Source organism: Epargyreus clarus, unplaced genomic scaffold (genome assembly GCF_041222505.1).
Source record: "Epargyreus clarus isolate Ecla_fem2 unplaced genomic scaffold, WU_Ecla_fem_2.2 ptg000021l, whole genome shotgun sequence".
Lineage (NCBI taxonomy): Eukaryota > Metazoa > Arthropoda > Insecta > Lepidoptera > Hesperiidae > Epargyreus > Epargyreus clarus.
Window position 1 is genome coordinate 3,269,916 of NW_027332228.1, and position 27,278 is coordinate 3,297,193.

The 27,278-nt window shown below is 36.8% G+C and overlaps 1 protein-coding gene across 1 annotated transcript in view; it reads right to left on the reverse strand.

Moving 5' to 3' along the window:
- The window catches only part of LOC140750584 (uncharacterized), a 48,901-nt gene that overhangs the window by 14,631 nt on the left and 6,992 nt on the right, over positions 1–27,278 (reverse strand). The window contains exons 2-8 of the mRNA XM_073084226.1: positions 26,463–26,622; positions 24,620–24,721; positions 22,784–22,921; positions 22,344–22,427; positions 10,455–10,611; positions 1,864–2,500; positions 1,627–1,786 (exon numbers count right to left, since the gene is read on the reverse strand). Coding sequence (XP_072940327.1) covers positions 1,627–1,786; positions 1,864–2,500; positions 10,455–10,611; positions 22,344–22,427; positions 22,784–22,921; positions 24,620–24,721; positions 26,463–26,622 — 1,438 coding nt within the window. The remainder of the gene's footprint in view (positions 1–1,626; positions 1,787–1,863; positions 2,501–10,454; positions 10,612–22,343; positions 22,428–22,783; positions 22,922–24,619; positions 24,722–26,462; positions 26,623–27,278) is intronic.

Below are 27,278 nucleotides of genomic sequence, written 5' to 3' on the forward strand. Positions count from 1 at the left end.
TTGGGTACGGAAGGCTATTACTTAGTACAGGATTGTGGTATTTAGTATACTGTTTTTAAGTTTTAATATCGTATGCTATACAACAGTGGTCATCTATACGTATGGTACGGTGTGCTTATACTGAGTACGTATTATAATTATTGTTACTTATCATAAGTATTTAATTACTAGCGAAGTCCTTGAGTATAAATGTGGATAATTAAAAATGTGGCATTTATATTATATTTAATATATTGGTATATAACAGCAATATGATAATGTTCTGAGTATCGTTGCAAAAGCGATGCTACCCCTGGAGACTTTGGAACGTCTCGGATGTCTCCCTTACAGCATCACCCAAATCGGAACACAGCAGCGCTTAACACTGCTGTTACTAAGCAGAAATAGGTATGACGGTAGTGCTGTGGAAACGAACCCTGGAGTATTCTACCGCCTTAAAATCGATTTAACAAAAAGTCGATTTCTGTTTGTAATTTCAAAATAATAGCAGTTTACTAATTGCATATAAAAGTATATGCAGTATTAATAATATTTTTTTCCCTGTCTGTCTGTCTGTTCCGGCTAATCTTCAATACAGCTGGCCCCATTTTGACGAGTCTTTCGCTCGCACTTAGCTAATTATATGAAGTAACTGAACCTACTTTTATATTATAAAATTATTTAGTGTCTGTGCAAAAAAATAAAGCCCTTGAAAAAAACTATGCGGTAGTATCATAATATCTTGTATTGCTCAATAAGTCATAAAAACCGCATATCTATTTTAATTTACATAGAATAACACTTTATGTCAAGGCATCTTCATAATAAAATAACAAAAACAATACATACTATAATGCGCATACTACGACCTCAGACATAAAAAGATAGATAACATCACATTAAGACATGAGTAATACAACGAAACTCTACAAACACCATAGAGCAACTGATTTCTGAGGACATATCACGTTTGCCTATACGTTGTCTACTATTTGTTGACAAAAGATATAATATCTTTGTAATGTTTGTGAACATTAAAAATATATTCATAATTAGGTGTACTTTATAGGCTGTAGATTGCAATAGAATAAAAATTGATGCCTAAATCCTTTTTAAAGAGATTTTACAACCTATTCTATCTTTAAGACAAACACTTTGGTACAGACAAAACAGAAAACGCTATACACTCAAAAACCCACACTATTATTTCCGTATCTCGGGTGTTATGGACATATACAATACATAGACGAATACACAAACACCCAGACTCTGAACAGAAATCTACATTCGTAATTTAGATATGGGTCTGGCCGGGAATCGAACCCGGGACAGTCTGCGTATCAAGCGGTAAGTGACCGTTCGCAATGCTCGTTGCATTATTTTATGCTTTTACAAATTAATAAAAATAGATAAGCTTTAGAGAATAATAAAAAAACATCCATATTGATTTTTAATCTATTTGTGCGCGCTATTCTTGTTAAAAAGTAAACAATATTTGTGGTGATTCTCGCGCAAATATTCATTTTACCTTGAACGAGTTAAGTTTCTGCGCAAGAAAAAAAGAAAAAGCAAAAACATATTTGCTCAGGCAAGGAAATAGTATAAGTAATATGAATGCCGTTTTAAACAAAAAAATTAAATACATACCCCACATGCATCCAAAACTCAAGCACACAACAGTCAAAATTAGGATTATCCTCAGTCTTCTGTTATTTGGACCTTTCTTAAAAGCAATCGCCAATGTTTCTTTAATACTGTGGAAATCGAAAAAGTCCATAAAAAATCCAGTGCAACCGGTCCGTTGTTTCTAAAAATAAAGAAACATGTCACTTAAAACGTCTTGTCGAATAAAAGTGAAAATGAAGCTGAATGGATGTTACCAACCTTTTCCTTATTTTCCAGCCACGTGTGATCAGGGATAACAAAAAACACATAACCGAAATTTATCAGTTGAAATGCCGCTGATATAGCGAACACTCCATAGTATCCGGTATAACGCAACAACACCCCACTCAACCCAGTCCCGATGGGAAATCCGACTGTCATGCACAAACTCAATATTCCCATACGGAATGTCCTCATTTCCATCGATGTTATATCACCCAAGTAACTAAAAGTACCGAGAAACATCGTGTACCAACCGCCGGTGAGGGCCGGAAATATAACCTCCATAAACACTGTCAACTCCACTGGGACCTCAAAGAAAAAATACGTGTTTATCATATTTAGGACACACGTCATGAACTCCCCGAAGATCGGCATTAGCATACATATCTTTCTCTTTCCTGTTTTGTCACTCCACGCTCCGATGAACAGCATCAGGAAAGCGGGTATTGCGGTTTGAATGACGCTCTTCCACGCTTGTACTGAGGCTATGAGGGTTTGTACTTCATCCTCCTCGAAAGTGTGGTTCGCACGTTTCCTCAGCCGCAAATCCGTACATACATCATCCGAAAACCCTAGATTCACTCTACAAGCCTTATCCAAGTTGAGATTCTGTACCGCCAACATCGCCAACACGCTCGGCATCACGAACATCGCTAAGACCGGCTCCACTGTTATATTAGATTTCACATATCTCAATTTCTCCAGAAAGGGCATGTCTTTTAAATTATTATTTATTGCCGTCTTCAACGGCAGCTCCTCTGTCGTTTCTTCGGATTTTTTCGGCGGATCTTTCTCCATTTTGGCGCGAATCGTATTGTATTGGCTCTCTTTGTTATTTATTTCGTTTAAAATTCTATTGAGACGCTAAGTAAACGTTACGGCGAGAGCATTCTAAAAGTTCAATATAGTAGAATAGAGAATCCGCCTCCGTTGAACGGACGTCGATTTAAAAAACGTTTATAATACTATACAATCACATTGTCGTCAGTGTGCACGCTCACACCAGACGGAGATTAGCACACGACCGGCGAGTCTCGGCTCGCAGCTAGTCGATTGTTCGCCTCTATGTAAACAAACACCCTTATGTTGTCATATCAGTCTTTAAGCGTCCACAAACAAGCGCGGCGAATTGAAAATAAACTAAACACAGCCGATATTAAATTCAAACAATCGATTGATCGTTAAGTAGGTGATCAAATATGTCTACGATGACATCCGTTGCACTTTAAAACGGGTTAAAAGAAATGAAGCTACTGTTGCCACTTAAGATTTTATTTGCACTTTTATAAACAAAACACTTTACTTAACACTTGTTCAGTCACTAAATAAAGTTCTGATATATGTGAACGCACTAAATATCTTTATTCGCGCTGTCGACTTCTTCGACTTGTTTATTGTCGTCCCGCTGCTCGAAATACATCCACCTGTAATGAGGAACGTCCGTTATAGCGAGACCTTTAATAATACATGCAGAGAATGCACACGTCCTCTCTACTCGGTTAAAGACCCGACTCTGTAAGGACAATTTTAATGGCTGACAAATCAGCTGCGATCTTTCACCAAACCCGGTTGCTTCTAAAGAACCATCAATATTTATTTCCTGTTCCGTAACTTCGAAACTATATTCGCTTATCAAATTACGTTGTCTTTTCCAATTACTGTTTTAAGATAGGGTTTTATGAGCTGAAGAGTTAATAAGGTAATTAAAATCCTTTTAAGTATGACTTTAATCGTCTTTATATATGATAGACATACTTTTTTCATTAACTACAATAACAACGTAATAAAAACAAATGAATTTACATAATAGTTTTGATTGATTGAAAAGTAAAATTTTAATACAAGCTCTTTTAATATTTAAAATTAAAACAATTAATTAAATACTATAATTTAAAATGTAAATCCATTAAGTACTTTTACTATATTAAGTATTAGATATCATGTATAAATGAAGCTGTAGATTTACTAAATAAAGATTTTTTACCTATATCCGATTTAAAATTACTCACATTATATATTTACTGTACTTCAATACAATCACAATTTTTTTGCACATGAGAAACAAATAATAATAAAACAAAAAACCAGTCGTACCAAAATGTATAAAATCCGCGATAATATGAATCTAAACTCGTAAATTTTGCCACTTCATAAAAAAAATTGCAAAAGATGTGATTTAGAAGCATACCATTATTCGTTTTTTACCTTGAACTATGACCTTTTATAACTTTATTTAGCCTCTGTTTTCTATAATAAGTCAAGGTTTTTCCGCGATTCTCGTGATCTGCACCAAATTGCGACAAACATTACTTCACTAAGTGGGAAAAATAATAGTTGTGGCTTTTACGTTTTCATGCTAAGAAAAACTGTTTAAGTTTGTACTAAAAGTACCAAAAGTGACTGATATTTACATACAATTAGGTATCGATAAACCGCAATATTTTATTGTCACGTCCATCGATGGTCAAGTATTTTCTTATTCAATTAATATATCCACAGTCCATGGAAATTTTATTTCAAAGCTCGTATTTCGTATTTGGTAGTAATAGCTTAGTTGTAGAAAGTTTTGAAACGCGACCTCTCCGTAGTAGGGTCCGAGGTTCAAATTACAGACACTCTCGTGTGTGTATTTTTAATTTTTAATTACTTGCTTTAGGGTAAAAAACCATCATAAGGAAACCTGCATACCTAAGAGATCTTTAAAAAAGTTCTCACAGTTGAAGTCTACCAATTTGCACTTGGCGGTGACTATGGCCTTATCCTTCTGCAAGAGAGACACGTGCTCAGCAGTGGGACAGTAGTGAGTTAAAAATTATGATGATATAACAATGTTTTTGATGAATGGTCTTTTTTTTCACGAGGGGGAAACCTTCAAAAAGTACCCGACATCATGGGAGTGACGCCGGGTTGATGTGGGACTTTTACCGCACTAAAACCCCCCCGGTGGCCATCCTCGGCGCTACGTAGAGGACTCCGGGATCTCCAAAGGAACGCAACCGGAGTCTTCTTAGCGCATAGCCCCGTCGGGTTCCGCCCAGGTGAGCTTGTCGCTCGCCACACCGTCTGGTGTGTACAACGGTATGCAACCACACATACAGGGGTCGTTCCCGGGGTTGCGGACGGGCGGTTCGAGCTCCCACTCTTGCCACCCGCAACCCCGGAATCCCCTTTTAGTCGCCTCTTACGACAGGCAGGAGATACCGTAGTTCTATTCTACTCCCGGAACTACAATTGATGAATGGCCTAAGCAACAGCTAGTCAGATCAATAAATATTGTATTAAACATTAATAATTATTATAGTTAAGGAAAAGAAAAGAAGAGTAGGAAAATCGTTAATCCTGTTTCCTGATGATCCTGTTGAGGTTAATGGAATAAAATTATTTAAATCGTGTATTGTCATCGCTTCATAATTGTTCAAAACTTTAAATTCATCGGACCGTTCAAAGTGGGTAACAATCGAGTTCAAAGATTCCGTTACATACATACATACATACAGGTCAAGCTAATAAAAGCGTGGTAATTAATCTGGCTAACTGTAACTGATGTGATACTGCTGTTTATTAAAGGGCTGATTAAGCTATTTGGCTGATACATACAATCATAGATTAGTAAAGATTACTCACTCCTAACAAGAAAATGTACCCAGTTTAGAATTGAAATAGTTGCGTAAAAAAGTTTTGCCACGTCTCCGTGCTAAAATGTCCCTATAATATTTGAAATTATTATTATAAATTATTTATTTATTATGTAAATTACGCAGTATTAGTTATTCGTAAATTTTCTCTAAAAATGTTTTTATTTGTCAAGAATTCAAAAAAAGAACTTACTATAATAAGCTGTTTGTGGCTTCATTCAATTTCAAGGCGGCGAAGTATCTTTATTAATCTATGCAAACAATGTAATATTTTCATATTATACAAAGGAGATAATGTGAAGGATTTAAAAAAGTCCGCAAACATTCACAGATTAAATAGGATGTGTACTGCGTATTTATAAAGAGCACACCATATTATCACTAAGTATACCTTTTATTTGTATGCTCTAATTTTATTCCAAGGAAAGCTTATTTCTTTTTATAATCTCCGTTATCTCTACAAAAGCTCCATGTAAGATACACTACTGCTTATGCCTATATACATACACTAGATTCTACTTATCCCTTACAAAAATAGTCTGCATTCCTATACATACATGAATCAGTCATGTCTAGTAATTGAAAACTGGCCTTTCAATCGAGGGATCTAAAGCTCAAAACCCAATTGTAAGTTTGAAAAGTTATGTTTCTATAGGAATCTGATTTCAGTAGCTTTAACGATGAAGAAAAACACCACGGAAACCTTATTACCTAAGAAATCTGTAAACTGTTGTCAAAGGTATGTGAACACTACTAATACGCACTTGGCCATTGCGGTGGACTATGACCTAATCCTTCTCAATCTGATAGGAAATCCCGTGCCTAACAGTGGGACAGTAATGGGTTGTGGATAATATAACTTGGTCTAAAAACTTCTAAGTACATAATGTACCAAATATAACATAACAGTTTCGTATTAATGAATATTCCACTTTCTATATACTACTACGAGTACATATCGATTACCCATAACGCGAATTTATTTTTAACTCATTTTATACCTTCCTAGATATGTATTTACCATCTTACGTATGTGTCATTTTTCACATTTATATATTCGGAAAACATTTGTTTAACAAGCCGAACATCTGCAAACATAGTATTAGGTAAAGTACCCGATACCCTCAGACCAAAAAAGATAGACTAGATCGAATAATATTGTATGCTAAATTTGTTAGAATTTTGTAGTATACACGAAAAACACACACAACATTATAAATCATGATGACTAGTTACACTGTTGTTAAATGTTTGAATAAAATGTGGTCGCAAGTCGTTACATAATGCAAATATACATAATTCGAAATCTAATAGAAAGTTCTCATTCTTAACATTCACTAATTCTACGATGGCGTTCAAAGTCGTTAACCCTAGTGAAAGTTGTGTTTTCGTAAGTTTCGTAAAGCGTGATCTCCCGTTTTAATCTGAGCAGCTATCACAGTAATATAAATTTAGTATAGTCCGCGCCAAACTGCTAGTCCGCTCAGAATGTAGAAATGAGTCGCGTCGCAACAGCAAATTGTAGATATCAGCGGGACGAAGACAGCACGGGACCTACCGGCACTCGTCCGCTGCCCGCGCTCGCCCGCGGGTACATAGCTGCGTTAGTGTGCCCTTACTGTTGCTACGGAGTATATGCTTGTAGTTGTGTTCGACCCCATTAGCTCTCTGACTACACCTGCGCGCTACTTCAGAGCGGACTAGTAGTTTGGCGCGGACTATACTATTATAAAACCATAAAACCGACTGCCCAAAAACATTGCCTATGTCGCTATTTTCACTCCCACAATTTAGACGAATCCAACGAATCCTTCGAATCCGAGTACGTTAAAATTTGTCAAGCCGTTTAAGTCACGGCGTGCTAAAAAATTAGACATACATACGAGTACATACGCTCAAAAAACGATACCCTCTGTAGTAGGGTAAAAATATATATTGTAAATAAATATTATAATATTTTAATTCCGTGTTTTATTGGGTAAATAGCGCGTGATAGGTCGTATTGATTATGTTATATTGGCCTTTTCATTAAGCCAACCTTTTTTTTTTCGTGGGGAAATCCTTCATGGGTTCCTCTCAGCCGGACTCGTGCCGGCTAAAACCCCACGGTGTTCCTCTGGACGCCTTTTGGACGGGTACGCTAATAGAACTCGTCCGCGATCCCGACGGCGTTTGCCCACGTCCGGGCCCGTCTCACTTTCGGATGGACTCGGACTGGAATGCCTCGCAGCGTACCGTCGAGATATTACTGCCGCCCGATACGGGGCAGACGCAGTGTATCCCAACCGCCACTGGAGCGCAACGGGCTACTGAGCCCCCCCCCCCCTCCCCACCACGACAAGGCGCACTCCAACTTGGGGGGGGGGGGGTTCATTAAGACACCTAACCCAATCTATTTAGGCGTTTCTAAGGATCCACACAATTAAATTAAATATAGAAAGATAATCCTGTCTTGTAACTAATATGATACTGCAATTGCTTATGAAGGTCAAGAGTTAATGTAACGGCTCAGGATATATCTCATTTAGGCAGTTCTCATAATAAGTCATCTGCAATTACCCTTAATAGAACTTCCAGATTCAGCTTACGAAAACATGATACATCCTTATGTTTCAGAAAGGCAGAAAAATGTATTTATTAGTAATATCATTCTAAACGTAATATGGCGGACCAATTTTTTATAAGATGGTTATCAAACATAGAGTTTTCTGAGAAGAATTCGAAAAACAAAATAGCGTTATTATTATTTTTTTATTTTGCTTTTTTAGCATACATCATCATCATCATCAACACATTATAACTCTCAGAATAAGAAGGATTAGGTTAGGTTAGGTTAGAAGGATTAGGCCATAGTCCACCGCGCTGGCCTAGTGCGTATTGGTAGACTTCACATTCCTTTGAGATTTTTTTTTTTATAAATCTCTCAGGTATGCAGGTTTCCTCACGATGTTTTCCTTCACCGTTTAGCAAGTGATAATTAATTTCTAATACGCACATAAATTTGAAAAATCAGAGGAGCCTGGGATTTGAACCTCGGACCCCTCGATCGAGAGGCCGTGTTTCTTTTTTTTTTATAATATAAGAGTAGCAGACGAGCATGCAGTCCACCTGATGATAAGTGGCTACTGCCGCCCATGGACATCTGTAATCAACCCCAGATAGAATTTGATATTCCTACCTGAGGTCGACCACAGATGCGCCGCTACCCCTGAGGACTAAGCTGGAATGCCTCGGAAAAGTCTGTCTCCCTTACCACACCCTTCAAACCGGAACACAGCAGCGCCTAACACTGTTGTTATTAGGTAGAAATAGGTGTGGCGGTGGTGCCGCTAGAGTCGAACCACAAAGGGTTCTACCACCTTCAAAAAACACTCTTAACCACTAGGCTATCACTGCGTTAGCATACATTGATATTTAATTAAAAAATACGACAAACCCTAAACGCATTTAATTTAATTTATGCGTCAGTTTAACTTTAAGATGATTCCGCGTCGCAGCTTCGCTTGGCCGCGCAGATCTGTCCTTTATTTATCGCTTCTTCAACCGTGACTCTAATGACAATGACAGTTGACGTTTAATAAACCTTTTCTGCTTCACTGCATAATGTCCATGGACTACAGTGTACATTTAATACCGGACATATTGTAGTCTAAACAAACAACAGTAATCGTCATTCATCTTTTGTCGAAATCTATGAACTTTGTATAAGTTGACAATTACGAAATTGTCGTTATTCTTTTGTCGAAATTAATGAACACTAAGTATTTACGACAAGCGATATTATTTTTTTAGGAAATGAATTACTTAATGAATGGACGTGCAATTCAAAAACGTAAATTTTAACGTCTCGGTTGTTGTAACTTAAATATTTAACATAAAACGTCCAGAGTACTGACGATATAGAACGCTTTATGTTGTACCAGGTCGCCTTTCCAACCTCAGTACATTTAGATTTTCAGTACGAAACGTATGTCGTTTCCATGACAGGATTTGATGTGATGTGGACTTGTGGATGCTATGAACAGACATATTAATAATAGGAACACACAATCAGATTCAAAACAAAAAATAAAGTTAAAAAGTCTGTCTGACAGGGAATCGAACCCGGAATCGTTTGTCGGTCAGACTAATACCACCACACCACGCAGCTCCCCAACACTTTCAAAGTATGTATGTAAATTTTAATCACTTTCAATGTTTTATCGCAAAAATAATTAAGTAATTAAGAATATAGTGTTAAAATTGTAATTATGCTCTGAGGTTGACGCGGCTTCATTCACGCTTCAGTCGTTTTAAAATTTATAGCTCGAAGTTGTTATTAAAACAGCCGCAAGTGGCGTGTAAACTGGTCCATTGTGCCTCATTCACTGAATATTTTGTTGCTATCAACATTTTGTTGATCGATTCCACTGTTAAACATTGTCGTAACAAATGGACGTCGCACCTAGTACAAAATTTACGACAAAAATGTGTCAAAGTGCTAGTTTCAGTTTGGTTAGATTATTATTTGAATCTTGTACTTATTTGACACTTTTATTTGAGATCCATTATTATAAGCTTTAAATAGATTACTGTCACATTTTTTTTAATTGTGCAATGTTTTGAATGGCGTTATTTTACAAGGAGGCATTATTGATACAATATATCAGATGGTTAATAAAGGTAATAACCAGTAGGTCGATATTGTAGCACTTTTGTAGCTCTTATAGTTGATATTTTTGTTTGCTATACCGAAGTGTATCCATTATTGCACTCATCCACATTTTAATTTCAGATTAGAACAAGGAATTTTCCTATACAACATAATTAGCAAATTAAAAATTTGTAGTCGTTCGGGAAAAAAGGTCATCAGAAAAATGCAAACTATGCCTAAATTACACTGAGAGTCGGCGAAAAGGGTTCAAACCTGGGACCTTAACACAGCGTCACGACGGTCGTTCTTCGTATCCTTACCCAAAGATAGCCACAGCCGGCACGGTCATCCCAGCACCCAGCAGGAAGACGGCACCAGGTAGCACGTTCAGTGTCGCCATGTACACCCTGGAGTAGAGCGGCCCGTACACCAGCGGCATCATCGCCTCCGCCAGCCCGAACAGGGAGTTCACCTTGCCTAGAAAGAAATATGTTATTAACTTCCTAATATCGATAGGAACCCGTAAGTAGTGATAGCCTACACGACTCATGCGGGCGGCAAGAGTGGGAGCTCGAACCGCCCGGTAAGCGACACCGGGAAGGGCGGCGGTAATTGTGGTCGCATACCGTCGTACGCACCAGACGGTGTGGCGAGCAAGAAGCTCACCTGGGCAGAGCCCGACGGGGCAACGCGCTAAGAGGACTCCGGTTGTGTTCCTAAAAGCCTACACGCTTTAGAGTTCGAAAAAAAACTCAAGGATGTATGAAATCCATGAATTTGCACTTGGCCAGCGTGGTAGATTGGTCATGGACAATGTACATGGGTGATTTACATCTAGCTCCGGGCCCTCAATATTTTCTTTTATTAAGAACAGATTGAAACTTCGAGAATAACTTCATTTTGCCGAAAAATCGCCATAAAATTTCAGTTTGGTTTGGATGACAATGCATGATTAGCTGCAGTAATTCTAAATCCAATATGGTGCAAACCATTTTAATTATTTAAATTATTTTTATGCAACTTCATGGTATGAGTATATGAGAGGGTTTTCTTAGAAGTATAACATAGAAAATGGCTGAACTTAATCAAAGAGGTACTTTAAACGGCACAACAAACACACCTAATATAAATCAAATTGCAATAAGACATAACATATAATTCTAGAACCACTCGTATGAATGTGAACGTAAACATATGGTCTTGGCACAGCTTTCGCCGTGACTGGTAGAAAACTGTTTAGAGAGCTAGAACCAGTACCCTTACCATGAGATTTTACGTTTTGACAAAGATGACCGTTTTGGTATTTGTTTACGCATTTGCCCATACAAATTCCAATCAGCGACCCTAGCGGATTGTATCAGAACTATAGTGGCAGTAACGTAACATTAAATGTCTAAATTGACAAAATGGCGCTTTATGTTTTGTCTCTCTTTTTTGCGAACATGTGAGGCAGGCAAAAAGACTTTAGCACTTACAATAAGTAAGTGCTAAAGTCTTTTTGCCTGGTTACTCAGTCTACTGATGCAAACGGAACAGAATAATGGATTGAGTAAACGTAACGTAAAATTGTGGGATGTTTTGAAAACTCATGGTAAGGGTACAGCCATACATGTAAGGTGGTCTTACAAGGAGAATAGTTCTCAACGTGTTATAATTGAAGTCTTTGAACTTGGGAAAGTGGCTTACTGCCCTTTGGCTACTTGCTCAATCAAGTAGTAGACATTCTTATTGGGCATTATAAATTTGACAATGTCCATATTAGACATCGTTCAATTTCGGTTTTTGGTAAGTAAAAATGGATAGATTGATTACTAATAATGGAGGATAGCAATTTATGACTGTTTTATGTGACTATTTCTACTAGCGACAACTAGCGACAGTGATGACCCTAAATAAAATTGAGGACAAAATCCGTATCTACCGTTAAAAACAGTAAATACCTGGGTATTTACGTTATGTTACATTACGTTACGTAAAAAAGCAGTGATAGCCTAGTGGGTAAGAAACGCGGCCCCTCGATCGAGGGGTCCAAGTTTCAAATCCCAGGCACGCACCTCTGATTTTCAAATTTATGTGCGTATTAGAAATTAATTATCACTTGTTTAAACGGTGAAGGAAAACATCGTGAGGAAACCTGCATATCTGAGAGATCTATAAAAAAATCTTAAAGGTATGTGTAGTCTACCAATACGCACTTGGCCAGCGCGGTGGACTATGGCCTAATCCCTTATCATTCTGAGAGGAGACCCGTGCCCAGCAGTGGGACAATAATGGGTTGATGATAATGATGATGATGATGACATTACGTTAGGTCTTTAAATCTTTACGTAACAATGAGTGTTCAGCCTCGCTAATATACAAAGTGAAAACTAAAATTTCTCTTATGTAAATAATTACAATAATCTATACGTCATTATGTCTCTATCTGCATTTTCGTTAGCTTGCATTATCATCATCAACAACCTATTATTATCTCACAGCTTGGCATGGATCTTTTTTGATGCTGGTGTTGATTATAGATGTCCATGGGCAGCAATTGCTACTTACCATTAGGTGGACGGCATGATCATTTTCTTGTATAATAAACAAAATAAGTATTAACAATTGATAGACAATATGTAGAAAATGATCTAACTATACGTGTCCTTGGCGTATTTGAACATACTAGAATTTAGAAATAACTAAAAATAAAACCGGTTATTTAAAGATCGCTTACTCTGTACAGTATTATAGAATAACTGTACCATTGTGAGCAATAATCGCAGTTGGCACTGAACTAACCTTTAGCGGTTTAACTTTCACGGAGTTCATTCAACTCGATACAAGGTACATTTTTCTATTGTGTGATTTGAAACCTCATCTAACTTATTTAAATACTAGGTAAGGTTATTTTTTATAAAAGTTACACACAAGCGTTCTGTCTACCTGATGGTGACCACTGCTACCATAGTCACCTGTATATTAGCCCCATACAAAGCTTGAAATCACACCTGTGGTCCATCGCGTGTGCGAGAATTATTTATTACCCCTAAACACTATTTTTTTTATAATATAGAAGTAGCAGACGAGCATGTAGTCCACCTAATGGTAAGTAGCTACTGCCGCCCATGGACATTTGTAATCAACCCCAGATAGGATTCGATATTCCTACCCGGGGTCGGTTACAGATGCGCTGCTTCCTCTGAAGACTAAACTGGAACGCCTCGGAAAAGTATGTCTTCCTTACCACACCAGAACACAGCAGCGCTCAACATTGTTATTATGAGACAGAAATAGGTGTGGCGATAGTGCCGCCGGTAACAAACCACAAACGGTTCTACCACGTTAATGTCTATCTCATGGTAGCCACTGCCGCTCATGTTTGTTAATAAATCAGCCCCAAATAGGATTGGAGTCCTACGTGACATCCACCACAGATGCGTTATTACCCGTTAAGACTACGTTAAAATGCCTCGTAATAACCACACTCTCCAAACCAGAACACGGCACCATTTGACCCACTTGTTATATAATAGACAGAAACAGGTGCGGCGGTGGTGCCACTGCAGGCTAACCACCAAGAGTACCTTTGATAAATATAACTGAAAATCATATTAATATGCTATTTCGATTTCATATAAATTTGCTAATATATGTTATAGTACTCCATATATATTATAGTGCTTCATATATATTATAGTGCTCCATATATATTTAAATCGGTTTGAAGTATCTGATCTGCCTTTTACATAAAATGCTGAAAATGACATATACATCATTTATTCCCGAAATATCCAAAGGTCGCTAAAAATTTAAATACACAGCGATTGTATATTATTAATAATAATAATATACTTAATAATGGTATTTTTTAATGTATGGGGACATTGGGGACAGGCAACCAGCTTACAGTTAATTTGCTGGTGATCCCTGCCGCTCCTAAAGGCAGATGTCCAATCACGTTTGACCATGTAAAAAGTTGTACCTGAAGCCAACGCATAACAAATGAACGCATACGTTTCGATTCCAGCTTACTAAGATGGTCACATCGTATATAAGTCAACCGATATAATCATAATGTTCCCGGCAGTGATAACACTGGTTGAAACTCTACCTCTCAATCGAGGGGTTCGAGGTTCAAATCCCAGACCCTTTTTCGAAATTATGTGCGTATTACAAATTTTACACTTTCTTTAACGGTGAAGGAAAACAGCATGCATGAGGACATCTGCATACCTGAGAGACCTTAAAAAAATCTCAATGTATGTGAAGGCTACCAACAGGCACGTGCCCAGCGCGGTGGACTATGGCCTAATCCTTCTCTTTCTGAGAGAAGACCCGTGCCCAGTAGCGCGACAGTTAATGAGTTGACGACGATACAATTACAATGTTGTTAAATAATATGTAAAACTAATCAACCGGTACAATGCTACAGTGTAGATTCTATTAAGATTACATGAGCATGATTGTAAACTGAGTCAGATTTAATTCCTGGATATTAAATATCTACTGTTGTCTACCAAGCGTATTAAAGCTTCTCAATCAAGCAAAACTTCGTAGATGAACTGTGATGACTACACTCTCTTACATTTTTGTCTTATAGGTAAGGATGACTTACTTAAATCTTAAATAGTAATTTCTACGGCCAGTTACAATAAAATTGTTACCTTCAGGAAATGGGTTATATGGTTAAATTATAGGCTGTAAAACAACCGCATTGCATTGTTTTCAAGCTAAATGCATGTTTATAAAACCTGAGCACACGACACACATCATATTGATATATGACCATGTACAAAGTGCAAATAACGAGAAATAATACAAACGCTGACCTTGGTAAATCACGATTCGCCTGATGAATTGATTTAAACACATACCTATCCATTGAAAAATGGATTTATTGAAAATTAAACGTGGTCTCATCTATTACTGATTTTAGAATTACAAATATTCTACCTAATAAACTGGTTGCCGGTGGACAAATCTATATATTTACATAATCAAATATATGTAGTACTTGAGATCATTTCCATAGTTATAACTTAATGTAAACTTTTCGCTAAAGCCCGTTAAGTGAATAAAAATAATTGGTTAAATGCGAGTTGAAGTCACACTACTGAGAGTTCCGTACCATCAAATTTTCATTTATTTTTAGTATTTTTTATTTTAGCAGCCATAGAAGTAAATGCATTGTCTTAACTAATATTATAAATCCGAAAGTAACTCTGTCTGTCTGTTTGTCTGTCTGGTTGAGTTTAATGAAATTTTGTACAAAGATAGTCTGAGACCCGAGAAAGGACATAGGATAGTTTTTATCCCGGTATTCCCACGGGAACTAGGGATGGCGATCTAAGATTGATTATTCGGAGAATCGATCTATTGGACCCAAAACATTGATTATTTTAATCGATATTAGTAAGGATTGAATCGTAAACTATGCATTTGATCAAGTGATGTTCTTTAGCAAAGTTGAAGGTACGAATTTTCAGTTGTATGTATGTTAGTATGTTACATTATTTTCTTTTAAACGCGAACGAAGCCGCGGGCAAAAACTAGTGAATAATAAATCTGTCTACCTTATACGGTTCAATAATTAATGCGATAAACGTCGAAAAATAGGGTTTTTTTGTATTTAAAGTTTTTGGTATGGCGACCCCATTTATTTATTCAAACTATTTTATTTTTTAGTATTTATCGCTATAGCAGCCATCGTTATTTTATACTCTGTATAAAATAAAATGTAATAGTAGTGCTAGTACAGTTCAAGCGATAGAGCCCTGTGACAGACGGACAGGCAGCGGAGCCTTAACAATAAGGTTCCATATTTACCCTTTGAACCGGAACCCTAACAAATTATTAATGTTACTTCTACTCGTCAACCGCCTTCGGTTTGTCGCTGACGATGGCCGGTGACGGACGACTACAGTCAGCGACTATTAGCGACCACCTGACGATGGCCGGTGACGGACGACTACAGTCGGCGACTATTAGCGACCACCTGACGATGGCCGGTGACGGACGACTACAGTCAGCGACTATTAGCGACCACCTGACGATGGCCGGTGACGGACGACTACAGTCGTCGACTATTAGCGACCACCTGACGATGGCCGGTGACGGACGACTGCAGTCAGCGACTATTAGCGACCACCTGACGATAGCCGGTGACGAACGACTACAGTCAGCGACTATTAGCGACCATCCACACCATTCGTCGGCATGTCTTTTTTATAATATAGGAGTAGCAGACGAGCATGCAGTCCACCTGATGGTACGTAGCTACTGCCGCCATGGACATCTGTAATCAACCCCAGATAGGATTAGATATTACTACCTGAGGTCGGCTACAGATGCGCCCTACCCCTGAGGACTAAGCTGGAAAGCCTCGGAAAAGTATTTCTCCCTTACCACACAATTCAAAACGGAACACAGCAGTGCATAACACTGCTGTAATTAGACAGAAATAGGTGTGGCGGTGGTGCCGCCGGAGTCGAACCACAAAGGGTTCTACCACCTTCAAAAACATAAACATAAATGAGCAAAATGGTAATGATCACAAGTAGGTATAGGTAAGTTTGTTTCGTGTTAGTGGTTTTGAACAGAGCACATAATATAAGCACAAAAAAATCTTGATTAACAACCTAATTGACTGTGAAGATTTATTATTGCAAATTCATTTTTTGCTATGACCTTATTTTCCGGTTTTTTGTTTATATTCTTAAGAAAGCAAAACCGGTGCTTTTTCGGCACTTCGGTAACTACATGATAACGTTAGGAAGCTTCTTCATCTACTCATCCTAGTCCCGCTACTGGGCACGGATCTCTTCTCACAATGAGAATACATTTGAGAACTTTTTTAAAGGATCTTTCAGGATTTAGGGCCTCTTGAGATGTTCTCCTTCGCCGTTAAAGCAAGTGATAATTAATTTCTAATACGCACACCACATTGAAAAATTAGGGGTGCGCCTGGGATCCAAAATTCGTACCCCTCGATCAACAGACTTAATTTCAACTACTAGGCTATCTCTACATATTATAGAAACTTACAGTACATTAACCCTAAAATACTTAGTCTCAGTATAGAATTAGCAATGATGCATATAATTAAGTTGACTTTATTAAAGTTCATTCACCTACAATATCTAGCAGTACCTGATAATCTCGTTCTAATTATCATAGTGTGTATACAGTAACAAGTTCAATAGCATGAATGTTTGTTCATTTATAATTCCATAATCGGTTACATAATTTTAATGAATGAACTAATTAATCATTGAATGAATAATGTTTAAATAAGTATAATATTTTACGATAATAAGTATAATATACTTATATAGTAATACAAATTGGCAGTACCTACTTATTTCTTGCCCGTTTTATATACATATTATGTCCAAGCAAGATAAATATACAAACAGCCGTTTTAATTTATATGTGTTATTTTTATATGAACGTGGTAGAACCCTTTGTAGTTCGATTCCGGCGGTACCACTGCTACACCTATTTCTGCCTCATAACAGCAGTGTTAAGCGCATAATATCCGAGGTTTGATCTTAGTCCTTAGAGGTAACAACGAATTTGTGGCCAACCTCAGTCAGGAATCTAATCTTATCTGGAGATGAACGCAGACATTTTTGAAGGTGGTAGAGCCCTTTGTGGTTTGACTGCGGCGGCACCACCGCCACACCTATTTCTACCTAATAACAGCAGTGTTATGCGCTGCTGTGTTCCGGTTTGAAGGGTGTGGTAAGGGAGACATACTTTTCCGAGGCGTTCCAGCTTAGTCCTCAGGGGTAGCGGCGCATCTGTGGCCGACCTCAGGTAGGAATATCTAATCCTATCTGGGGTTTACAGATGTACATGGGCGGCAGTAGCCACTTACCATGCGCGTTTGTTGTTTCTCTATTATAAACAAATATTTTTGAACCTATTAAACTCATTTACCTACAAAGGAACACCAACCACAGATTACACCCTTACAACAAAACAACAAACAACAAAACAGAGAACAAAACCCTTACATTTTAATCTATAAGATCATAGATAAAGTATAGTTATGGTGCTTATACTTACTAAATTTAATATGTTATAAAATAATTTAACTCTACAGACTCTACTCTTTGTTATCTGTAATAGCTGACATAGTTGCTTCCACAGAATAAATATTTTATAGTCGACTCTGTTAATGTCTACAGATTAAATATTCTAGAGCTTTATTATAATTGCGTCTTATATAGATCTAGATCTAAAGCTATCTAAGATAATTATGCTAGAGTAGGGATCGGTAACCTTAGCTCTTAACTGATACTTATCGATAGAGAAATAATGTTAGAGTCCACATAGAATCAGTAAATAACTATAAAAGTATCTAAATATGTAAATATGATATGAGAAATATTATTTTTCTCTTATATTGACGGAAGTATCTAGGAATGAAAGTTTTTTCTTTCTTTATTGTTTTAATACAAATATATGATAATATAGTGATATACGTTATCATTCTATAATACGACTACTTTTTTTAACAACAAATATTTGCCACAAATCATTTAGTAAATTCACAGAAATGTACCTATCTAAATAAATCTACTTCAAAAACGTTCAGGTTATAACAAATATATAAGTAACCTAGCCAACATATATAAGTACCTTCTAGATTCTTGTAAGTGCCAATCCCCGGTCCATTTTTTTTCGTAGTTCAATGATAATAGTTTATCGTTCAGTTCTCTTTTACTACTCGTTTTCAAGCAAACCCAGAGTCTATTTGTTCGTAAATCAACGTTAACAACTTTATATTCATTTTTTACTTATACTCTAACCAAAATGTTGCCATCTTCTGTGCAAAGTAATCATTTCGTGAACTTTATTAACATCGTTAAGATTTCTTTGGACTTGTAAGCAAAAAGTAAATTAAATGCCATTCTGCGGGGACTTACTGCAAAGCTATTTAAGGACAGACCATCGACATTTGTATTGTGTTTTTGTGGCTTAGAATTAATTTGAAATCAAGTGGGGTACAAATGCTGTTGCTGGGTAGTAAAAGTATACAAATATGTAAAGCGAGAATAGATGAAGATAGTGATAGCCTAGTGGTTAAGAAACTCCGCCTCTGTCGAGGGGTCCGAGGTTGAAATCCCAGGCACCTATGATTTTTCAAAGTTATGTGCATATTAGAAAATAATTATCACTTGCTAAACGGTGAAAGAAAACATCGTGAGGAAACCTGCATACCTGAGAGATTTATAAAAAAAAAAAGAACTCAAAGGTATGTGAAGTCTACCAATACGCACTTGGCCAGCGCGGTGGACTATGGCCTATTCCTTCTCATTCTGAGAGGAGACCCGTGCCCAGCAGTGGGACAGTGATGGATTGAGTGAGTTGATGATGAAAGCAAGAATATATAGTTATTAAGTGCAAGATTCGAATCCCCCCGATTTCGTCATAATTTTTCGAAGTTATGTGCGTAACATAAGTATTCGCACATAACTTTGAATCTTTGAAGTATAAACTATGACTATGAAGGAAAATTTCGTGACCAAACCTACTTGTTTGAGTGAAAAGTTCTCAAAGGTGTGACAAGTCTACCAATTCGCACATGCCTAGCGCGGTGGACTACGGCCCAAACCGCTTTTAATTTGAGAGGAAACCTATTCCCAGCAGTGGGGCAATAATTATTTGTTAGCAACGACAACTTAGTCTTGGGCTTGAAAATCTGAGGGTCCGACGTTCGAATCCTAGATACGAAAAATCTGAAGCGTTTGCCTAGGAAGTGAACTCCCAATCCAACTTTAGCACTAAACTACCACTCCTAGGATTGTCGCAGTAGAATCACCAACTGTCCTAGCACCTTTAAATTACTATTTAAAACTCGCTCATCCATATCTGTGCATAACAAGAACATTACCACATAAAAACAAAAGTTGCAAGTAATTTAGAACAGGATTAATAAAAATAAACATGCAGCAAGGTGAAGGGATCCAATCGTTCACAAAAACCTTCCAACATCTGACATTTAAATCACGATAAGAAATGAGGCGTTGTAGCACAGTGTAATAAAGAAAAGAGAGCTCTTAGTAACTGGGCTGATGTATATTAAGAACCAAAAGATGAAGGTTATGCATAGGATCCACAAAACTAACCAAATGCCTTAAGGTCCTTAAGAATCCTTGTGAGCTCAATAGGCACTAACGTCATAATTCTGAGAACTTTTTTAAACTTAAGCGTTAGGTTTTTTCATTACATCTTTCACTATAAGGCAATTAATTTCCATTTCGAACATAAATTTGGAAAATCTGAAGTGCCTGGGACTCGAACCCCGATAACCGTGATTGACAAGCCGAGTTTCAACGACTACACAATCGATGTTATTATACTATTTACTGACTCATTTTACTACTACCGTATTTTAACCGACTTTATGTACTCTTTAATATGCCCTTGCTCTTAATGGGTAAACAAATGTAGTATCTTATAGACTTTGAGCCTAGTAATCACTCTTATAACCAGCACTGAGCAGTATTCTTCCTTGATAACATTAAAGTAAACCCATATTCCATACTAACATGTTTATGTCACATCACATCAACAACCTATTATTGTCCCACTGCTGGGCACGGGTCTCCTGTCATAATGAGAAGGATTAGACATGATCTAATCCTTCTCATTATGACAGGACTATGGAGTCCACCGCGCTGCCCAAGTGCGTATTGGTAGATTTCACATACCATTAAGATTTTTTTTATAAATTTCTCAAGTATGCAAGTATCCTCACGATGTTTTCCTTCGCCGTTTAGACAGTGATAATTAATTTCTTATACGCACATAACTTTGAAAAATTAGAGGTGCCTGGGATTTGAACCTCGGACCCCTCGATAGCGAGGTCGAGTTTCTTAACCACTAGGCTATCACTGCTATCATTTTTATGTCACTCTTAATAAAAATGGAAATTAATTTCAAATTGACAGACCATTTCGAAAATACTAAAATATAAATCTGATTTTTTCCGTGGTATGATTTTTGATTAGTCTATGTAAAAAATCAATACTTACCTGAAATTATTATTCATATTTTTACACTTAATCTAAAAATGTTTAAATGAGAGGCCCATACATCATACACCCACATTAAAAATCCCTTAACGCACCTTAACTTATAAGCTTCGAAAAATTTCATCTGATACTTTTGAAAGAAATCCTTAATAAATTACCCTCTGGATCTGTTTATATCCTATGGACATGGGTGCGACTGAAAGTAGGTATACATTAAAATATTACGTATTTTATAAAACTAATTAACATGTCATAAACAGCGACTTTAATCATAAGTAAATATGTCATTGACACGAATTTTAATTAATAATGTATTATTTGTACAACGCAACACAATTTAATCTATTTATACTCTATCTTACGTTGTGTAATAAAAACTAGAGATGTACATTGCACATGGATTTTTACCATTGACAACAGAAATACAATGTCTGGTGGCAAGAAGCTTGAATAACTTCTATTCCCTGCAAGAGTGGAAGGTCTCTAGTGGGGGACGCTACTTGTGTCAGCTCACACTGAAATCTTCGTCGTCGCTACTGCAAATTTAAAGGTGGTAGAATCCTCGATAGTTTTACTCCGGCGGCACCACTGCCACATCCTTTTTCTGCATTATAACAGCTGTATGAACAGCGCTGCTGTGTTCTGGTTTCAAGGGTGTGGTAAGCGAGACATACTTTTCCGAGGCACTCCAGCTTAGTCTTCAGGAGTAGCGGCGCGTCTGTGGCTGACCTCAGATATATTATCTTATCTGGAGTTGATTCCAAATGTACATGAGCGGCAGTAGCCACTTACCTTCAGGTGGACTGCATGCACTGCATATGCATTAAATTTCTTACGACTTCGACCGTCAATCTATTAGAGTTCCTATCTATATATATATATATATATATATATATATATATATATATATATCTAGAGAGTGGGACGGATCACGTCTCAGTATCAAAGGGATCAGGCCGTACTGCCGTGCTGGCCAAGTGTGCATTAGTAGACATCACTTTTTTAATATCATTTAGGTTAGCTTTCCTTCGCCGTTACAGAGAGCAAGTTTATAACTTAGAGTGCGTGTTTAGGAGTTTATACTCGAACCCCTCGATTATGAGGCTGAGTTTCAACCACTATCTAATCTCTGCTTTTACAAGGTTAATGTTATCATAATAACTGGCAATGTCTTCCACTTACCCAACTCCTCGCTGGTAACCAGTTTGGAGGCGATCGACCGCATCGCGATGAACGATGTCCCGTTAAATATTTCGACTAGCGGCGCTGAAGCAGATAAAAATTAATAACTTTAAATTTAAATAATTACAAAAAACCTGACATACATGTCAACTTGCTTTAATTATTTACGTAATAATGAACTGTAAAATATAATATTGTAAATTTTAAAGATAATTTTATACTTGCAGAAAGTGCTTGCGGTTTTTATTTATACTTGCAGAAAGTAATAATAAGTGTTATAAATATCTGGATATTATTAAAAGATTCACAATAAAAGTTTATTTTTTTTTTAATTCTTAAACATTATTGTAACTTAATCACTTTAGTAAACATTAAACGTTAAGGAATTTAAAAATGTATTTAAAATCTTGCTTCATACAACTTCATACAAATATACCAACCAATATAAATCTCAGTGGTGGTGGTAGCGAAGGCGAATATGAAGGAAGCGAGGATCTTGCTGGTGCAGGAGATGATGCCGACCACCGTGTCGTCCAGCTTCATGAAGTCACTGAATATGCTTATGGAGAAGAGAGTTCCTGGGGGCAAATGATGAATTTATTTTATAATATAAGAGCAGACGAGCATGCAGTCCACCTGATGGTAAGTGGCTACTGCCGCCCATGTATATTTTGAATCAACCCCAGATAAAATTAGATTCCTACTTGAGCTGGAATACAGACGCTCCGCTACCCCTGAGGACTAAGTTGGAATTCCTCGGATAAATCTGCCTCCATTACCAGACCCTTCAAACAAGAACACAACAGCGCTTAACACTGCTGTTATTATTCAGAAATAATATGTTTAAGATGGTGATGATGATGGACTAGTGACTCCTTGTGGGCTGTGACGACACTATTGCCGTCGGGAGGAACAGTATGACTCACTAGTATGTTTTTCTTTGTAGGATTTGGTAAAACATACAAGGTTATGCAAGTACCACCACCATCCAAGTGTCTCTCTATAACACCGTAAGTGCTGCTGTGTTCTGGTTTGAAAGATGTGGTCATTTAGACGAAGCGTTCAAATTAGTAAGCGATCTAGGATACAACGCTTTAATCCGTGGGAAGTAGTGACCACTAAAATAAAATAAGGATTTAAACTGGAAATATAAATTAGTTTCTAAACATCTTGTTTAACATTACTACCCATAATAATGGAATACAAGCAACATCCAGGCACTAAAGAATTGAAGTCTTTAGCAAATATTTTTGTAGTAATAGATAAAAGAAAACTTTGGAGCAAAATATAATAACAAATAATTAATTAAAACGCCAAAGATATATTTAGATACCTAAGTAGTACCTCCAAGAATTATTCTGTACATAACATGTTGTTATCATTGGAGAATACCAAAACTTCGCAAATGTTTTTGCTATAAAGAAGAAACAGCATAAGAAACTCTATAACAATGGTAGGTATACCAGGAAATCTTATGTCACCGAGGTTTTACGCTGTAGGAAAATATGTGTATCTAAAGTCATTACGTTCGTGGAATTCAGTATTTAAAATTTAATTTAAGTGAGCAATAATTACCGGTGAACATTTTTTCTGTTTAACTTATTTGTGTACTCAGTTGGTTATGATCTTAAACATAGTTTTCCGCAGAATTGAATTTGCGTATTGATACTTACCTAACAATTTGGATGTTTTTCTTTATTTACGCAAAATATATAAATAGTTTATTGGAGTATGGCATGTAAGAAGAGTAAGCAACAAGTATTTATTGACAACAACGGCCACAAAACCAAAGCACATACATTGTCACACATTACATAATTTCAAGAAGCTATCTGTTAAGATTTAATAGATAATGTAGGTAATAGATCGCTGAAAAATTATTTCCGTTTGTTTTAATGGGGACACATCTTAGCTTTATTTTTTTTTTGTCAATATAGCTTTAATAGACATGCACACTCTGCACAAATTTCAAGCAACTACTCTTCAGGAGATAGAACCCTGTGTCAGATGGATAGACAGCGGAGGCTAAGTAATGGAATCCTGGTTTTACCCTTTGAGTACGGAGCCCCAAAAATATTTCTAGATTGCTTTTACATAACAGTTTTCATATGACATTAATTTTAATTCACATTGATTAATCACCAAAATAATATTGGGATCAAATTATACACCATAATTATTCTTAATTCTATTCTCATTATCTTTTGAATGATGTTAAAACTTATGGAACAAAAATGGTCTCGACACCTATATGCTTACGATATGCTTGTACTCACCTACTAAATTGGTAATGATGCTGTAGGTGCAGAACATACTGAACTGCACCTCATCCCAGTTGAAACGGTACCGCATGAAGAGATAAAGCACGTTCATCTCGCCTGAAATAGACGTAACAATGTATAAACATCCATATAATTTAAAATGATAGCTTAATTATGTGACGACAGAGCCGTGTACTTAAGCAAGTTTTATATGTATTATTTTTTTATTTCGTTATTGAAGATAGTAGTTTAAAATGATTTGCGTAACAGAAGATTATGTTCAAATGCTATAAAAATATTGGTTTGACATCTTGAAGCAATTTGGGCACTTATCTAGAACGAAATATTGGTTAAAATTAATATTTAATATTCTTTTGTATTGCTTGTTATAAATCACTTAATAGTCCCGATCCTCATTTAGGGCTATTTGCAATGGAGTAATTTAAAATATTTGCTACATTTATTGTAGTTGATTAACCACATTTTTATAGGTGCCTTTACAACCCTAGAAATTTATTTAAGTCGATTTTAGAATTCACATGAAAACAAATAGTAATAGTACAACTCAAAAATGATACCGATAAAACCTACAAAGTGCAGCGATTTTTCAAAAAAAAATCCTAAAAAATAATTTTAACATGTCTACGTCTATACAATAACATGTTAGTTTTTTTTTTTTTTTTTTTTTTTTTTTATATAATATAAGAGTAGCAGACGAGCATGCAGTCCACCTGATGGTAAGTGGCTACTGCCGCCCATGGACATCTGTAATCAACCCCAGATAGGATTAGATATTCCTACCTGAGGTCGGCCACAGATGCGCCGCTACCCCTGAGGACTAAGCTGGAACGCCTCGGAAAAGTCTGTCTCCTTTACCACACCCTTCAAACCGGAACACAGCAGCACCTAACACTGCTGTTATTAGGCAGAAATAGGTGTGGCGGTGGTGCCGCCGGAGTCGAACCACAAAGGGTTCTACCACCTTTAAATCAATCAATAAACATTCGGGTTTTCAAAGCACACAATGACATAGAACAATTGATTCTACGAATCCACGGACATTACACTGCGTCCACTAAATTTCAGGTGCATGCCACTTGGTGCTAAACAAATAAGGCTAACAAACGGGAATGATGCGCAAACATGCATGCATGCAGCGGTCTATTGTGACATTGCTTTGTGATTCAATAAATCGTACGTTGGTTGGTACGATTGCAATGCTTTGTATGAGGTACAATCGTACAATTGACGTAACGGCATTACGTTGAGATTCACGTCTTTGTTGCGGTTTGAGTCTATTAAATTGGATTGACGTCACTCGTTAAGAGCCATAAATCAAGTTTGAAAGCGTACGGATAGCAAACTAGGGACGGATTCTTGATTTCTTCGTTTATTAAGATTTGATTAAAATACAATGAAAATGGAATTTATAAATATTGGTATTGCTATTTGCTAGTTTGTATACTTAACTAAACTATATTTGTTAACATTTTCGGGGATTTAACATCGTCAGAAGTACTCAGATGACGCCTACAAATTTCCTGACAAAAGTTTTTTTACGATATGCGATATAAAGATAAAGTATGTCACAGAAGATGAAAAGAACACAACAAAATAGAATGTTAAGACTGTAACCAAAATCTTACTCATTTTAACAAGAGACCAGTATTCATGAAGAAGACAATAATGTGTTGATGGTGAACTATAATAAATTTTATCTAAACTTAGCAAGTTGATTAACTTTAGTGTTTATGTTACACCTATAGATTTAGTTAAAACAACCACAAATTAGCATATAAGAAAAAATACTTAAAGCAGAATTGGAAATAATAATACTTAACTAAAGAAAAATTCTTACCATGCAAAGGTCCGAATATAACGCACACAACCACAATGAGTAATGAGACCCTGAGCCTCCGTCTCCGGGGTCCACTCCTGAACGCCACCGTGAGGGTCTCCCGCACATGCCGCGCGTCGAAGAACGAGCACACCCACCCACGGCAGCCCACTGGTTGCTCCTGAAATAAAGTAGTAATTTACTTAGAGTGTAAAAGTAAAATTCGTGGTTTGACTTTTGAAACACCACGGCCACTTTTTATCATTATACCTAATAACAGTGTGATGCGCTGCTGTGTTCTGGTTTGGATGCGGTAAGAGAAACTTATATACGAAGCATTCCAAATTTACCCTCAAGGATCGTAACGCATCTTTATGGTAGAAGTAGTAGTAGTACAGTTACCAGGTGGACTGCACACTCCTTTAAATCCTCAATATTAAAAAAAAAAACAAATTACAAAATTGTGGCACTTGTCTAATAAAACAACTTTTAACTAATCATCAGTCCCAACTAAAACAAATTCAAGCAACGTATGCATTTCCAATAACGAACTGGTTGTGCAACTTTTGGCTAGGTAGCCCAACCAACTAATACACTAAGTTAATAAGTTAGTTAACAAAGTGGAGCGCCAGTTAGTGCATATGCCGACAGTCATGGCATGTAGATCCGATGTTACCCACTAATTTGCATTAAACTACTCAATTCTGAATTCAGTTCTGCAGTTGGCTTAGCGGTTCATAATGGGCGCAGTTACTTTGGTCATAGCATACGGTTATTATGTATGGACTGTTCTCATAGATGTCGTAATCGATTGAAGGATTATACCAAATTATATAC